At 42.1% G+C, this 18365-nt stretch overlaps 1 protein-coding gene across 2 annotated transcripts in view; it reads right to left on the bottom strand.

Moving 5' to 3' along the window:
- Positions 1–18365, bottom strand: part of PROSER1 (proline and serine rich 1) — a 157422-nt gene that overhangs the window by 107552 nt on the left and 31505 nt on the right. For both annotated transcript variants that reach the window (XM_069205486.1, XM_069205487.1), the window contains exons 3-5: positions 10207–10275; positions 8738–8832; positions 3761–3854 (exon numbers count right to left, since the gene is read on the bottom strand). In XM_069205486.1, coding sequence (XP_069061587.1) covers positions 3761–3854; positions 8738–8832; positions 10207–10275 — 258 coding nt within the window. The remainder of the gene's footprint in view (positions 1–3760; positions 3855–8737; positions 8833–10206; positions 10276–18365) is intronic.

Here is an 18365-nt window from a genome sequence, read left to right as displayed (position 1 = left end):
GGGGGCCAGCACCCACAGCCTTGCTTGAGACAAAAAGTGAGTGTGATTGGTGAGGCACATCTGTGTAGCAGTTGTGATCCTTGGCAGTTGTAGCTCTCCAAGTCAGATGCTGACGGGTGTTTTTTGTGCAGTCACAACCTGCAGACAAAATCCCTTGAGGCGGTGTCTCTCTGGCAGTTGTGGCCTGCAGGACAATCATGGCTTCAGCTTTAGCAGAGACATTGCTTTCACACAGGGCATCGGCAGCACCAGCCTTTGAAGCCTACAGAAAACTGCAGGCCAATACAAGATACCTGTTGTTTTACAGTGTTATGCAGCTCATCACGGTATCTGAGCAAAAGGACATTCAGGAAACACTACCCCATCACCAAATGGTCTCTCCTAACTTCGCTCTGTGGTCGCTCAGTGTTAGCTTTCTGTGGGTGCTCCTCACACCTGTAAGGCTTTCCTCCTGGACTGTCTCCCCACCTGAAGAGCGCGGCACACTTCTTTCCAATCTTGGCAGTCTTTTCTGCACTTCAGGTAGACCCTCAACTCTTTCAACAGAAAGTGCAAAGTTCAGGTGATGTCCACAGACCTCTGAAAGACTGGCTGTCAGGCAAACACTAGCCCATGTTGCACAGGAGCTATTTGAGTACTGTACAGAGCACCCCCTTCCTTTGTCAAGAAGAACTTGGGACTAAAACAACATGGGACGGTTTGGATCTATTTTAGAACTCATTTTTCAGACAGGGGCTGTGGCTCTATTCAGAACCTGCCTGGGTTGGTTTTCTTTCAAATATCATTACCTGGTTGGTTCTCTTTCAAATATCATTACCTGGCTGCCGTCCAGATACAGCCTTTGTTCAAAGCGATGGCTCTCACAGTAGTTAACACTGGACCTGGATCCAAGCAAGAGTATGCAAAACAAAGACATGCTTAAATAAAGGTCTCTGCGGCTGGCGGTCATCAGCCTCCTTAAAGCAGAAATAAGAGAAGCTATTCTCATCCCTCATCTTGTGACATGCTAAAACCAGAATTTATTACATCTAGAGGGCAGCCTATGTATGTGTTCAAAATGATTTTCCCCTCAGCAAAAATTTCATAACTTCTGAATATTTTTGTTAAGAGGCAAGAAGAGCTCTTCTAATTTGCCCATATCGAAACATTATTCCAGGCATAGGACTTTACAATGCACACACAGGTTGTGGCGCCTTTTGCTACCCTTTTTCCATGTCATCTAAAGGCATTTGATTGCTTTGGGGGCCAAAAAGCATGAGTAATGAATGTTGTAAACATTCAGAAAAAGTATTATGGAACTGTCTCCCAAGTCATTTGTGAGCCTGTTTTACACAATGTGAGGAGCATTAATCAGGAGTCAAACAGTATATAATAAAATGTAGACAGTCATGAATATAGCCTATAAATCAGAGGTCTTCAAACTGGTGGCGGGCCCCCCTGGGGGGGCCCAAGTGATCCTAGGGGGGGCGCCAGACTCTGGCCAAAAGAAGCAGTATACAGATAACAGACCTTTGTTTTAAGCAGAAGCATGGTATTGCATTTTTAAAAAGGTAACAGTACTTAACTGCAATGTTTAAATAGGCCTAGACATATTTAAACATTGCCATACTTATAGAATAATTGTAAAAAATTCTGAGGGGGGGGCAAGGATTTTTGTTTTCCAGTTGGGGGGGCGCTGCATTAAAAAGTTTAGAGACCACTACTATAAATTGTAATTCTAATTATATAAATATCACTGCTGAGAAAACAAATTAATTGAATTGGAATGTCTTTAATGGTTTCTGGGGCTTGCTGATTTAGCAAATGTCTTCTGTTGCAAGATCTCCAAATAGATAATAAATACATACCACTATATGTTATTGTGTGGGATAGACTGTATGAAAAACTCAGGGTAAAATGTTAGTAGCTTATAGTCACTCTGTGACAGTGAACAAAATGTTTAGAAAGTTAATACTGTATTGCTGCAGTATCAATGTGCACAAAGATTATTAACTAGTGAAACACTGCAAACTAAGTTTGTAAAACAGGTTTTCTTTACCATAAGAGTATTCAAGGTTGAATGCACATGTGTGAGAGGAATTCTGTAAGCAGGATCTGTCAACCGAATAATACAGTGATCCATTACAAACATGACTAAATACAGATGTACTCCCTTCCTGGTGTTAGATCTGCCGTCAAACTTTGTTGACTATGCACTCCATCTAATCACCACAACAAAATCCTACTCAACTAATACAATTACACTTATAATCAACATGAATTCAGTAAGTGCCACCTTTTCTTTAAAAAACTATGCTTACACCATGTGGAAAACTATGCTTACACCATGTGGAAAAATTGGCAAAGGGAACTAACAAAGAATGACGGGCCCTCAATAACCAATGGACTGACCACTAACTAGGCTCTGGGTAGAATGCAACTCATCGTAAAGCGATTTGATGCCTCGTCAGAGGTAGAAAGAGCTATACAAATAAAAGTGATATTTATAACAACTTATTGTAAACAACAGAGATGGGATTTACAAAGTTGTGATTTTATCATGTGTTACCACCGGTGTGCAGCTCACTTTCTTATAGCATGTCACTCTCGACTATGGCACTTTAACATGAATATAAAAACAACAACAACTATTTTATGTGTCTCTTGAAATTTCAGCCTTGATAAAGCCCAAGGCTTGCATGCCAAAGTTGGGGGTGAAACACGCGTTCGCTGACCACATAAAGATTTATTAATCTTCAGCGATCAAACTGTATTGGACCACAAAACTATACAAACAAGTTATATATCAATGGATGTATTTGGAACTTTATTATATATATATTGGAGAAACACATAATACATTGCATGGTTATATGACATATTACTAAAGATAATTGCAATACTGATACAATTTAACTATAAACGAGAGGCTGTAGGCCCTTCTTTCACAAGTGTAAAATTCCCTAAATAAAATAAAATAATTAAAAAAATTAATACTAAGGGCATTATGAATTAGGTCATGAGTGAATTGGGCCTATCTAAAGAACTATACATCCTGCACAACACTGGCTGCTCAGATCACAGTACAAGGGCCTGAGGTGATCGACTCTGATAAAAAATGAAACTAAAGCTATCTAGGTCAAAAGTTGACTCTTCTCACTGAAGTAGCATCTACTTCATAAGGCTTACACCAAGTCATCATGAATCAAGATATTCCTATCAGCATTATGATGCTTTTGCCGGGCCACACTACTGCTGGCTCGTGCAACATGGCTTGGGGAAAGCACTTTCAGTCAACGATATTACAGCATTTTTGAGGTTTTAGCCCTTGAGTACTGCGGTGTCATCATGTTTTAAAGTGGTGGTTGCGTTACGCGAAGGGAAACCCTCCAGTAGTCAATAGGCGATTAATACAGCACACAACAAGAGAGAAAGCACTTAACTTCTAACAAATCAAATTGTGTAAACATGGCTACCAACAGCTGGGTGGAGCCAAAGCCTCTATCAGTAGTACCCCTGAAAGCTCTTGTTTAGGTTGATCATATAAGGTATAGAGAAAGCTGCACTGTCAAGCAAGTCCTAAAAGCGGATGAAAATATCTTCATATTGCGCAAGACTGTAAACCTGAAAGTGTACATCGTGCAAACATTATGGTCACTTTTTGTTCAGCTGCATTTATTTTTTTTCATTTAATCTTGGAACTCCAAGCAGAAAAGCATTGTGATCAGGGATTAATAAAAATCATACGTAAACATAGTTCATCAATAAAAGCTAAAAGTACCTGGTCAAGAATCTTCCGGCATCGTTTCCTTTCAATCAAATTTATCTTGAAAAGGTCCTCAACAGGATGATAATTATTAGAATCAAGTATATTTCTATAAATGAATGGAAGAAAAGAAGGAAGAAGTCAAGTTTAACGGTCAAAGTCTCCAGAGAGTGGGCAGAAATTGTGCAGAAAAACAAATTTTCAAACAAAGGAAAGTGAGGGGCAGTAACTCTGAAAAGAACTGAAATAAAGGAGTGTAGGAGGCTGGCCTGGTTTGTAGTGGGTACAAAACGTACTTACACCTTATACCAGGTCCAGTTACCCCTTATCAGTGAAATGTAGTCAGTGTCTAGGAGCCAGGCTGTCTAAAGGTAGATGTAGGCAGAACAGCCAAGGCTGAACTAGGAGACAGGCAAAGCTCTTGCCATACCACTGTAGTCACACAGTACTTACACACATGAAAGACAATACTCAGTGTTACAAAAATAAAGGTACTTTATTTTAGTCACACAAAGCCAACAATACTTTGTAGGCTATATTCCTTTAGGAGGTAAGTAAATCACACAATATATACACTAGTAACCAGAAACAGGTAAGCACACAGTAGGAAAACAGCACAATAGTGAAAATCACCATAGGTTGCAATTGGCCTAGGGGGAACACAAACAATACACTACAATATTGGAATGCGAAAGTCGGTTTCCCACCTAGGCAAGTGTAGTGTGTAGAGGGGCGCTAGGAGTGTAAGAAAACACTGAAGGTAAGTAACGTATCCCACCCCAGAGCCCAGAAAAAGCAAGAGCAAAACACAGCAAGTTAAGTAAAACTCACTAGAAGTCGTGATAGAAAATAATGCAAGAACCAGAAGAGACTACAAGACACCAATGATTGATTCCTGGACCTGATGACATGTGGAAGAAGGGGGCCAAGTCCAAAAAGCACTGAAGAGTCCAGGGAGAACAGGAGCTCCTGCTAACCCGGATGAAGGTGCACAAGTGGAACCACATGTGAGAAGACAAAGTCTATATTGCACCAAAGAAGACAGATGCGGGTTCCTGGTTGGTGTGGAAGATGTTCCCATGCCGGACGGATTAATGCAGTCTGGTTTGCGTCGCTGGATTCTGCCAACAAGCCTTGGAAAACGCAAAGCTTGCGGTAAGTGGAAAATGTTCCTGCCCGGGACCAGGAGCGACCTGGTCGCCTCTACCCAGGAGGGGGACACAGAGGGGGAACTCAGCAATTCAGAGAGCCCTTAGAAGAAAAGGCAGCATGCACAGCAGTCCCACAGCACGGGGACAAAGAAGGTGCCAATGGAGGCCCATGCAGCACAACACAAAGGATTCCCACGCCGCCGGGGAACCACTCAGGAAGCTGTGCGTCACAGGATGGAGTGCTGTGCATGAAGGACTTCTTGGAAGGTCGCACACAAGCCTTAGCACCTGCAAGTCACGCGGTGCTCGGGGTACTGTCTTGCGTGGGAAGGCAAGCTCTTCCCTCCACCAAAGTTGGACAGCTGGACAGTGGGACTGCCTGAGTCACTTTAGTCCACCACACGGGTTGCTGGATCCACGCCTGTCGTCTAGAGGGGCGGGGGTCCAAGCCACTGGTCATCGCTGCAGAGAGGTGCCTGCTAAAGCAGGGAAGTGACTCCGTCACTCCACGGGAGATTTTTTCGGTTCTTCTTGTGCAAGCTAAAGACAGGCAGTCCTCGGAGGATGCACGACCTAGAAACTGTTGCTGTTGCTGGCAGGAGAGCTGGAGTTACAAGGTTGCAGAAGTCGTCTTAGCTTCTTTGTTGCAGTTTTGTAGAGTTCCTGGAGCAGTCAGCAATTGATCTGTCAGTAGAAGATGAAGTAAAGCATGCAGAGGATTCCTGCTGGAGTCTTGCAATCGGAATCTGAAGAAACACCCAGAGGAGAGACCCTAAATAGCCCTGAGAGGGGGATTGGTCAACTAACCAGGTAAGCACCTATCAGGAGGGGTCACTGACGTCACATGCAGGCACTGGCCACTCAGATGCTCCCAGAGAGCCCCACCACCTTGGAATCCAAGATGGCAAAACCCAGGGACACTCTGGAGGAGCTCTGGGAACCACCACTAGGTTGGTGATGGACAGGGGAGTGGTCACTCCCCTTTTCTTTTCCCAGTTTTGCACCAAAGCAGGGACTTGGGGTCCCTGAACCGGTGTAGACTGGATTATGCAAGGAGGGCACCATCTTTGCCCTTCAAAGCATTTCCAGAGGCTCTGGGAGATACCCCTTCCATGCCCGTAACACCTATTTCCAAAGGGTGAGTGTGTAACACCCCTCTCCTAAAGATAATGCATTATTCTGCCTTCCTGGGATTGAGCTGCTCAAGCCCCAGGAGGGCAGAAGCCTGTCTGTGAAGTGGCAGAAAACCTCAGAAGACTGGTATGGCAGTACTGGGGGCCACGGTGCAGCCCCCAGTGTGCATGGGCTTGTACAACCAATACTGGAATCAGTACTGGGGTACAATTCCAAGTTGTTAGACACCTTACATGGCCATATTCGGAGTTACCATTGTGAAGCTACATATATGTATTGACCTATATGTAGTGCACACTTAATATGGCGTCCCCGCACTCACGAAGTCCAGGAAAATGGGCCTGGATTAAGAGGGGGCACCTCCGCAAGTGCAGGGGTGCCCTCATACACAGGTACTTTGCACCCACCTGCAGGGTTGGAAGACCTGACATATAGGTGACTTATAAGTGAACTGATGCAGTGAAAAATGGCTGTGAAATCGTGCATGCACAATTTCACCTAGGCTGCAATGGCAGTCCTGAAGAAGTGTTTGTGTGAGCTCCTTATGGGTAGCAAAAGAAATATTGCAGCCAATAAGGATCTTTTGGAACCCCAATGCCCTGGATACCTAGGTACCATAAACTAGAGACTTATAAGGGCGGTCCAGTGTGCCAATCTGGAGTGAAATATGGAGTCACTAAACTATAGAGACAGATTTAGAAAGAGAGAGAACATGAGCACTTGAGTTCTGATTAGCAGGCCTCCAGTAACAATTTAGAAAACTGTGAAATACACCGACAAGCAGGCCATAAACCATAAGCACTGGGGTCTTGGCTAGCAGAGTCCCAGTGACACAGTCAAAAACACACTGACATCAGGCAATAATTAGGGGTAACATGCCAAAAAGAGGGTACTTTCCTACAAGGAGTTTTTAGTAAGAACTATATAAAAAAAAGCAATCATTATATTTTAAACTCATCTTTAAATTTTCATCATTCAAAACAGCTCATGAAGCGCACCCATAACAGCACAATGGAGAAAAGCACCAATTAGTTAAAATAATGGTCTTAAAATCGATATACTGCTCATCGGTCACTCACTCAAAATTCAGCTATTACTTTATGTGTGCATCAAGAGTCATAGGGCCCGATTCACATCCTGAATTCTTTAGTACATTTACCCTTTTGAGTGAGTTCATCACTTTTAGGTATTCACAAAGTGCACTTTTCTAGTAATTTACACTTTTGTATTAAGTCCAGCACTACTCACGGCCAACCACTGGTACTGCAAAAAGACTTCCATGGAACGTAGTGTAATGGAGATAGGGTCTTAAAACAAAACCCCATAGGTAATCCTGTTATATTAAATCATTCAACTAGTTGAAAATTAAAATAAATACAAATTAATGTTAAAAAATATATAAAAATAACCTCTTTTGAATATAAAAAAGAATGTCACAATAAATGTGATAACATTTATCTTAGTCATTTATTAAATATATTATAATCAAATACTAAATATGTACTATTCTATATTTTTAACAATTTCTATTTAAACTTTTAACTATTTTAAATATTTTAATTTAATATTATTTCCCTCCCCACAGATAGATGAAAATATTAATCTTGATATTTAGGAAATTAAATTCCTACAAAGAGAAAACAGACAGTTTTGCTGTTTCCTCAATCTCAGACAGCTCTTTTCTTCCACCATGTTGATTATTATTACATTGAGCCCTCCATCTTGAAAAAACATAATCCCATCCTACATTCAATAGGCTGTCCCTGCAGTGACAAAAGTAAGTGAATGGAGCTGCGAGCACGTAACAAAAAGAGAAGTAATATAGCTGATCATAGCGACAACAATGTTCCAAACTACAAGGTTAGTGTGCAGTCCTCATTCGGTGACTCCAGAGGCTTTAACTAAACCTTACAAGCTAACGTCTTTCTAAATGCCACCACTTAGCTTGAAGCACACATCCAGTTTCAAAAGGACCACCAACTAAGATCTGACATCAAATGTCATAGTACCAATTAAGCCTGACATCAAACATTTTAGTACCAATGTTATCAAATGTAATAGCAATGGAGATGTGCGTATCTAAATGAGTTAAGGAGTCAAATAACTCCTCAATACTTAAATACCCCAGATTTTGTTGGCTTATTGGGAGTACATTTTGTGAAATACTATGACCCAGCTAAAAGAAAAAGAAGGTGAAAACCACAGGTGATGTTTGTTCTAATCTTAATTGTTTTCCTAAAACAACCCACACTGTATTTTTCAGCATGGTTAAAATAAATTGAGACATCATGGAGAATGATGAAAGTGTGCTGTTTTCTTTCGGTTTAGTAAGACCCACATTTAATAAAGGCTGTGAATACTTGGGGGTGTAAACAATAAAATACACATTTGTGATACATACACCTATCAACTGGATATGATTAAAGTATGCACATTAGCTATTCCTCTGCAAGATCAATTTTAGTTAAAAAAAAATGGATGCTGGATTCAGAATTATGGGGCTGTTATGTATATAACAACCCCATCATTCAAAGTAATCTTACTGGCTGTTTTTGTATTCATTCAATAATAGGCAACACATTAAAACTGATATCCAAATACGAAACAACAAATAAATGCAAATGAATTTAAGCCTCACATGCTGCCACCTTAAACAGCAACAAATGTAACGAAAGCAATCAAATCTAAGTAATGAAAGCATACTTACAAGGCCAATAGTTCTAGAGCAACGAGTTTGTCTTTGCTGAAGGTGAAGCAGTTCAGTATATTCACTACCTTGGTTGTTGGCACAGCTACCATTTTCTACCAAAACAAAACATTGCAAACCAAGATAAGGATTTCATTTCGCATGGAAGAAATACACCTCACGCATGATCAAAACAAGTTTTCTTTAGGACTGTTTGTTAATTTTACTGAAAACAGCAATAGTGGACCAATAGCAATAGAGGAAAAAGAAGGAGCAAGTGCCTGATTTTCTAAGAGCCTTGACTTACACCAATAATAATGTTCCTATTTAGCACTGTGTTGGTAATATCCAGCAAACACTTAATTAGTGACAAAACAATAGTTATTCCTCAGGGTTAATTTACCAAGGACTGATTCTACAGATTCTGCACCTTTACTTTACAGTTAAAAAAATAAATGAAGTGGCACAACATAAATGTGTGAGATAGCTACATAAAAGTAACATACCGTAACTAGAACTAAAACTAGGTGTGCAACCAGAAGTGCAGATTCAAAATACAATCTTTCTAATTACACAGAAATTTCAGATCATAGAAAACATAAATTTAGCAGAAAGATCAATCAGTGATTGTTATCACTTAAATTCAGCTGGGAAATTTGCCGCTGTATAGATCATCGATGAAACATTAATTTTTTGACTTCATAAAAAGACAAACAGAAACATCTGAAGTAAAGAAAAGCAACACAAAAAGCGAAGTGTGTTATCAGCATGGATCAAGTTGAAGTAAATGAAGATTGGTTGGTAAACATACATTTAATACAAACCTCTTTTAATACAGCATATACTTGCACAATGATGAAACAATTATATTTATAACTGAAGCGCCAATTGAAAGGACCTACGAAGAAGGGATGACTCACAACCTAATTCTATTTGGAAATGTACCTACTTCTATATTTGCATGATAATTTCACAAAGAAGAACGCAAACATGATTTATTCACGTTTACCTCCAAGATGCCTTTCCATTTTCATCCTTCTATCACAGGACTATTTTCATCCTATTTCCCTCTAAAACAAACATATAGAACCTAAAAAGCTTCCACTTGGATCTTTCCAGCATTTCCCCAGTACTGATTTAATCAATCTGTAAGTGAATCAAACCTAGTGAAGTGGTTTTGTCATTTATGGACCCAAACAACAGTTATCCAGTTTCTTCAGCAACCCAATCATAACCAGATCTTATCATCAACTAAGAACCAACCACCTCTTGAAAACAGAAAGCTAAATAAAAGAAACTGCCACTTGCAGTACTTTGATCATGAAGCTCACAACCTACAGCAAAGTAACCATGCACCTGATCCTGTTTAGGCATCCCAATATGCAGCCCTCTTTGCATTAGTAAGTGTACTGCCAAAGTAAAAGTTTCATTTCAGGTAATACAATTATATTTGAATAAACAGTTAAAGAAGTCAGAGAGCAGGTACTTACGTGCTGCAGGGCTTTCACTGCTTTCAATTGGGGTTCAGCCCATGAAAAGTACTTAAGTAATTCAACAACCTGAAAGACAAGTAATTATATACACTCAATCCAAATATAAATACAGTCATTTAGATTTTTCAAAACGAATGACCTATACAAAAGAAAAGTAATAATTAAAGTAATTGGCTGTAGTCAGTTGATAACACCACAACATTTCTGATAGTAAAACTTCTTCTGGGCTCCACCTGAGATAAAATCTTGGATAAATAATGAACTATGACTAAAGGCAGGCAAGTGTCAATATAATTTCTGTCACACAAGGAAGATGTCTACTGTGTCACTCCCTCCTGCAGAGGTTTTGTGCGAGCTATTCTGTTTTGTAACTACTTCCCAGTGAATACAGCAACGCCTTGTTAGTGGCTAAGAGTGCTTATTTCCCCACTGTAAAATGCATAAAGCATCCCAAGTTAAGAATATTGAGCCTGATTTTCAAAAGGATTTTACACAAAAAAGACATCCACAAGAGGACATTAGTTGAGAATCCAATTAAAACATAGGTAAATCTGCTGGAATAAGCATTTTACAGGGTTATAAATTTGGGGTCGGAGTACACATCTTTTAAGAATTTTAAGAACGACCAAAAGATATACTGATCCATGGTAATCAAAGAAGTAAGTCTGTACGGTGTAGAGTTGTGTGTTATATGCATCTCTCTTGTGGGTCTTTTCAAAATCTGCTAACTACAGAAAATGTAATCAGGTTTTAAGAGGGACAACTAAAAACAGATGGTGCTCTTCTTAGTCTATTTCACTGTGAGGAGTAGTGGGAACTAGAGCTGTGACTCAGATGATGCTATGGAATTGTTCTTGATTATTTTTAAGGCCGTCATCAGCCTCCCAGAGTAAAGCCTTCACATCATATCTTACTCAATTTACATGAATGGTTGGTTACCCTCATAAATCAGTCAAAGACACTGCATCTGGAAGATTAAGTTAGATATAGCGAATAATTTCTAAACATGGAAGACCAGTTTGTGCCATACCTTCTAAAGATTTACGTTTCTAAAGTTTTACCACTTGCAACATCATTCTCAGAAAAGAATAATGGAAAATGGTTGAGGCATCAGAAACACAGGGTGGCAGTATTGAAATGTTAAGAATAACACCCCCAAAAAGCATGAGCGAGATCCTGTTCATTGTTTTTGAAGTGCACTATATAACGAAGTAGATAAGGTAATCAATATGTAATAACAAGCATTGGCAAAGCCAATAGGTTTCACCTCTGCAAAATCTATTGTGTGACAACTTTTCTTTACATGGTGGACAGCAGTTGAGCTGGTGGGCAACATTGGTTAAAGTTAAAAAAAAAAAAAAAAAACCTGTATGACGTGACCAGCTTTAATTAACTATGTGGCCATTTTTAACTAAGTCATAGCATTTTTTTTTTTTTTTTACTTTAAAAAATGTTTCACAGCAGCCTAGCTGCTGTGCAATATATAAAAAAAAAATTGACTAAGATAAAAAACAATTAAGGCATACCACAAACTGAAACCGGGTTGTAGCCATTCATAAACTGAAATCTTCCCGTCAGAATTCTTTTTCTCCACAAAGGTTTTTGGAATGGATGATTTCTGCCTGGATGGCAGAAACCACAAATGACATCTCTAGGCCCTGAGAATAGGTGGTTGCGCAAATCCAGTTGCAACCAGTGGTTTTGCTGTGCAAGCAGAAAAAAATATATATTTGCATGTAGCGAGCGTTTAGGAAGCTCTTCAGTGGTAAAGACGGGTCCAGGCAAACCGACTGTAAATCTCTTCAGAGGAGCAGTTTCTGGAGAAGGGGCCAGCCCATTATTTTGTGGACGCAGATTTAACATAAGGTGTCTTTCATAAAAACTTGAGTGAGCTCCTTGCATCTGAATTTTCTAAACTACTCCTTATAACCTGAAAAAAGCAAGGAAAAGGGTCTTTACAGTATAGGGGATATGAGTCTGGAGGGGAAACAAAGAACAGATGGAGAGGTGAAGAAAGGTGTGAAAGAATAGGTGTGGAAAGGGAGAAAGTTCTGGAGGATGGCCAGTGAAGAGGAGAGCACCCAGTGATGGGAGCCGGCAGCATTTCAACTGTGTTACACGCAGCAGGTTTGCGGGAACAACTACAGTCAGTGCTGCGCCACAGTGGGTTAACGCTGTCACCCCTTGGGCAAAAAATCTTGCTATCGTACAAAACCAAGGCGGAGTTAAGGTTAGTGGGCAAACACCCCATGATTGGGCCAGCAACAGTTTGTAGCACGAGAATGCGATATCTACTAAGCGGCATCACATTCAGAGAACGCACTGTTATTACTAACGTTGCCTAGCAATGTTCTGCGGCCTCATAGTAGCCAGTGCTGTCATATGCACAGCACCATCTTGATCAAGAACGTGTTGTGAGAAGTGTACTGTTGCCTATCAACATCCTACTGCACCGCCATCAGCAAAATGAGTGCAGTGATGCACACACCACTGTTCCAATTGAGAGCCACAAATCATTGTGCAAATTGTGGCTTTAGAACATTTTCCAGTGCGGTTAAGCACAATCGAACAAAATATATATTTAAATACATACATACATCAAGAAAAGACCTTTAGAAACAAAAGAATATAGACTCTATGTAGGAAGTTGGCTCTGTATGCACTATTTAAAAGTAAGGAATAGTATGCACAGAGTCCAAGGGTTCCCCTTAGAGGTAAGATAGTGGCAAAAAGAGATAATTCTAATGCTCTAATTTGTGGTAGTGTGGTCGAACAGTAGGCTTAATCAAAGGAGTAGTGTTAAGCATTTGTTGTACATACACAAGCAATAAATGAGGAACACACACCCAAAGACAATTCCAGGCCAATAGGTTTTTGTATAGAAAAATATATTTTCTTAGTTTATTTTAAGGACCACAGGTTCAAATTTTACATGTAATACTTCAAATGAAAGGTATTGCAGGTAAGTACTTTAGGAACTTTGAATAATCACAATAGCATATATACTTTTCAAATAAAACACATATAGCTATTTTAAAACTAGACAGTGCAATTTTCAACAGTTCCTGGGGGAGGTAAGTATTGGTTAGTTTTTGTAGGTAAGTAAACCACCTACGGGGTTCAAGTTTGGGTCCAAGATAGCCCACCGTTGGGGGTTCAGAGCAACCCCAAAGTTACCACACCAGCAGCTCAGGGCCGGTCAGGTGCAGAGTTCAAAGTGGTGCCCAAAACGCATAGGCTTCAATGGAGAAGGGGGTGCCCCGGTTCCAGTCTGCCAGCAGGTAAGTACCCGCGTCTTCGGAGGGCAGACCAGGGGGGTTTTGTAGGGCACCGGGGGGGACACAAGTCAGCACAGAAAGTACACCCTCAGCAGCACGGGGGCGGCCGGGTGCAGTGTGCAAACACACGTCGGGTTTTCAATGTAACTCAATGGGAGACCAAGGGGTCTCTTCAGCGATGCAGGCAGGCAAGGGGGGGCTCCTCGGGGTAGCCACCACCTGGGCAAGGGAGAGGGCCTCCTGGGAGTCACTCGTGCACTGGAGTTCCGATCTTTCAGGTCCTGGGGGCTGCGGGTGCAGGGTCTTTTCCAGGCGTCGGGATCTGGGAGTCAGGCAGTCGCGGTCAGGGGGAGCCTCGGGATTCCCTCTGCAGGCGTTGCTGTGGGGGCTCAGGGGGGGCAACTCTGGCTACTCACAGTCTCGTAGTCGCCGGGGAGTCCTCCCTGAAGTGTTGTTTCTCCACAAGTCAAGCCGGGAGCGTCGTGTGCAGAGTAGCAAGTCTCACGCTTCCGGCGGGAAACGCAGTTGTCTTGAAGTTGCTTCTTTGGAAACAAAGTTGCAGTCTTTGGTGAACAGGGCCGCTGTTCTCTGCAGTTTCTTGGTCCTTCTAGAGCAGGGCAGTCCTCTGAGGATTCAGAGGTCGCTGGTCCTGGGGAAAGCGTCGCTGGAACAGTTTCTTCAGAAGGGGGAGACAGGCCAGTAGAGCTGGGGCCAAAGCAGTTGGTGTCTCCGTCTTCTCTGCAGCATTTTTCAGCTCAGCAGTCCTCTTCTTCTTAGGTTGCAGGAATCTGAGTTCCTAGGTTCTGGGGAGCCCCTAAATACAGAATTTAGGGGGTGTTTAGGTCAGGGAGGGCAGTAGCCAATGGCTACTAGCCCTGAGGGTGGCTACACCCTCTTTGTGCCTCCTCCCAAGGGGAGGGGGTCACATTCCTATCCCTATTGGGGGGATCCTCCATCTGCAAGATGGAGGATTCCTAAAAGTCAGAGTCACTTCAGCTCAGGTTGCCTTAGGGGCTGTCCTGACTGGCCAGTGACTCCTCCTTGTTTTTCTCATTATCTCCTCAGGCCTTGCCGTCAAAAGTGGGGCCGTGGCCAGAGGAGGCGGGAAACTCCACTAGCTGGAATGCCCTGTGGCGCTGTAACAAAGGGGGTGAGCCTTTGAGGCTCACCGCCAGGTGTTACAGCTCCTGCAAGGGGGAGGTGATAAGCATCTCCACCCAGTGCAGGCTTTCTTACTAGCCACAGAGTGACAAAGGCACTCTCCCCATGTGGTCAGCAACATGTCTTGAGTGTGGCAGGCTGCTAAAACCAGACAGCCTACACAGGTAGTTGGTTAAGGTTTCAGGGGTCACCTCTAAGGTGCCCTCTGGGGTGTATGTTACAATAAAATGTACAATGGCATCAGTGTGCATTTATTGTGCTGAGAAGTTTGATGCCAAACTTCCCAGTTTTCAGTGTAGCCATTATGGTGCTGTGGAGTTCGTGTATGACAGACTCCGCACCATATACTCTTATGGCTACGCTGCACTTACAATGTCTAAGGTTTTGCTTAGACACTGTAGGGGCATAGTGCTCATGCACTGGTGCCCTCACCTATGGTATAGTGCACCCTGCCTTAGGGCTGTGAGGCCTGCTAGAGGGGTGACTTATCTATGCTGCATAGGCAGTGTGAGGTTGGCATGGCACCCTGAGGGGAGTGCCATGTCGACTTACTCGTTTTGTCCTCACTAGCACACACAAGCTGGCAAGCAGTGTGTCTGTGCTGAGTGAGGGGTCCCCAGGGTGGCATAAGACATGCTGCAGCCCTTAGAGACCTTCCCTGGCATCAGGGCCCTTGGTACCAGGGGTACCAGTTACAAGGGACTTAACTGGATGCCAGGGTGTGCCAATTGTGTAAACAAAAGTACAGGTTAGGTAAAGAACACTAGTGCTGGGGCCTGGTTAGCAGGCCTCAGCACACTTTCAAATCAAAACATAGCATCAGCAAAAGCAAAATGTCAGGGGTGACCATGCCAAGGAGGCATTTCCTTACACTCTATTATCTGACAAGTATTGTTCATACAACCAAAAAAATTATGTAGTGATGCACACATCAGAATTTAGTTAAAAACAAAATTAACCAATTAGTGTGCGTGACTGAACGATTCTACTAGAAACTTGTTAGTTATCACCTGCAACCAAAGTGCAAGGCATAGCTGCACCCACCCAATTTTTAGACATGCTTGGTGAGCCAACGGTCATATGGGAAGACTAGAAGGAAGGTTTCCAGGAATACGTGGAAGGTATTGGTGGTACAAATATACTGCATCATGCAAACTAGCCATGTTGAAACATTGCTTCAGGGCGTCGTGTATTAAAAAATCTACCACCTTCTACAGCTGAAGATGAAGAAGGCTCTGACAATGATGACTTCGAAATACCTTTAATGAGACCAGATTTGAACTATGGCAAGAAAAAAAATGAGGTGGTAGACAGATACCGGTTCTTGCAAAGAGCACATATGCCAGGAGACTCAATTGTTAATTTAATGGCGACATTAGGAAAGTTGTCATCCATTTGCAACTGTAAAGGTTTTCTGGATGAGATACTGCGAGATCAGTAATAAGGCTTGTTTTCTTCTCTGGGGACTGCTACTGCAGGCCACGTGAAGTATAAGAGTGTTCCCTTCCCGTTTCCTACTCGGAAACACAGTCACTATACACCTTTTTTAAGTACGTTATATGTGAATCGTGGGTGTTGGAAATGGCCCTTTTTGCAGGGTTATCCCTCAAAGTTTTGCCTACTTCCACCTTTTTTTCCTCAACTTGTTTTTGCCTGACCAGTGCTAAAGTGCAAGTGCTCCCTGTCTAAATTGTATTGGTGATTAGTTTCTCCAGAATTGGCATATCTGATTTACTGGCAAGTCCCTAGTATAGTGCACCAGGTGTGCATAGGACCTGTAAATCAAATGCTACTAGTGGGCCTGCAGCACTGCTTGTGACACGCACACGAGTAGCCCTGCAAACATGTCTAAGGCCTGCCATTGTAGTACCTGTGTCTGCAGTTTTAAAACTGCCATTTCCATCTGGCATGTGCACCCACTTGCCAGGCTCAAACCTTCCCTTTTACTACATGCAAGTCACCCCTTAAGTAGGCCCAAGGCAGTCCCATGGGCAGGGTGCAGTGTATTTAAAAGGTTAGACATGTACTGGTGTGGAGTCCTTTTGTGTGTGAGTTACTATCATTGTGGGGACTTGGGTGTGACAACACACTCACGCTGTGGGGACTTGATTGCACAGTGGGGACCTGAACCCAGATCCACAAAAGGCAATGTCGTCTAAATGAAAAAAATGACTTCAGGAACATCTGTGTCAATTTTTACAAGTTTTTTTTAAATTGCCTTGTGGGGACCTGTGTTTCAGACTGGGTCTGTTTCTAATCTCAGAATAATTCACTATTGCCATTTGAACCTTATCTGCAATTGAAGTATGATGATGCAATACTATGTGATACAATATAAAGAGATTTAATTGTCTTTGGTAAGTAACCTAAAGGCATTAATGCTTATTGTTACATTTTAATGCTTGCACCAGAAATACAGCTTTACCTTTTTTGTTAAATAATATATGCACCATAGAAAATGTTCTTTTACATTATGGCTACAGGAGTGAGAGACTATTGTTAACTTGCTGTAAGGGCTACACTCTCCCAGGCAGTGAACTGAAGCAATGCTATGCCCACTGCATGGGGAAGTTTATTTTTAAGAGAAAAGGCAGTCTTATAATAATAGTGAACTTCTTAGACGTTGTATTCAAATATTGCCATACTATATAACTACATTTAAAACATTGAAATGTTTAATGTAAAACATGTTCCTTAAGCTTTCGAAATTAAAATAGTTTGTTGACGTTACCGAGATGTGGGTGAGGATTAAGCATAACAAACATGGGCAAAGCCAATAGGCCTCTTCTATGCAAGAGCTATTTGCTTTGCCAAAATGTTTTAGCCATTTTGTACACCAGCATGGCTTCTGTTCACCATAGCTAAAAAATAGTGGCCTACAGCAGAGTGCCATGGAGTGTCAGAGTGGAGTGGAGAACAGTGGAGTAGAGTGTGGTAGAGTGGTCTGGAGTGGAGTAGAGGGCTGTGGTGTGGCATAGAGTGGATAGGAGTGTTGTGGAGTAGCATAGGGTGGAGTATCATGGAGTGCCATGGACTGTTGTGGAGTGGAGTGAAGTAGAATGTCATAGTGTGAAGTGGCATAGAGTGGAGTAGAGTGGAATAGTGTGTAATGGAGTACAGTGGAGTGACATAGAGGAAAGTGGCGTGGAGTACATAGATGGAATTGAGTTGAGTAGTGGAGTAGAATGGAGTTGTGTGTCAGAGTAGAGTGAAGTGGCGTATAGTCAAATGACATGGAGCACATAGAAGGAGTTGCATTGAGTTGAACTGTTGTACAGTGTTGTAAAGTGGAGAGGTGTAGAATGGAGTGTCAGAGTGAAGAGTTGAGGGGTAAAGAGTAAAGGGGCAAAGAGTGGAATGTCAGAGTGAAGTGGGATAGAGTGGAGTGCTGTAGGGTGTAATATCGTAGAGAGGAATAAAGTGTTGAAGAGTGAAGTAAAGTGTTGTAGAGTGGAGTAAAGCTGCATTGTGTGGAGTAGAGTAGAGTGGCATTTAGAGTTGAGTAAACTAGCTAGAAGCTGAGTAGAGTGGAGTGGGAGTGGAGGTGCATAGAGTGTAGGGGCATAGAGTCGAGTGGAGTAAAGTGTTGTGGAGAAGCGGCACAGAGTGGAGCAGAGTGTTGCAGAGTAAAGTATTGTAGGCTCGAGTGGGATAGAGTGAAGAGGGGTAGAGTGGAGCGGGATACAGTGGAGTGTCGTGGAGTGCCATGGAGTGGCG

Source organism: Pleurodeles waltl, chromosome 8 (genome assembly GCF_031143425.1).
Source record: "Pleurodeles waltl isolate 20211129_DDA chromosome 8, aPleWal1.hap1.20221129, whole genome shotgun sequence".
NCBI lineage: Eukaryota > Metazoa > Chordata > Amphibia > Caudata > Salamandridae > Pleurodeles > Pleurodeles waltl.
Note: the sequence above shows the minus strand (reverse complement) of the source record. Positions and strands in the feature narration are given on the sequence as shown.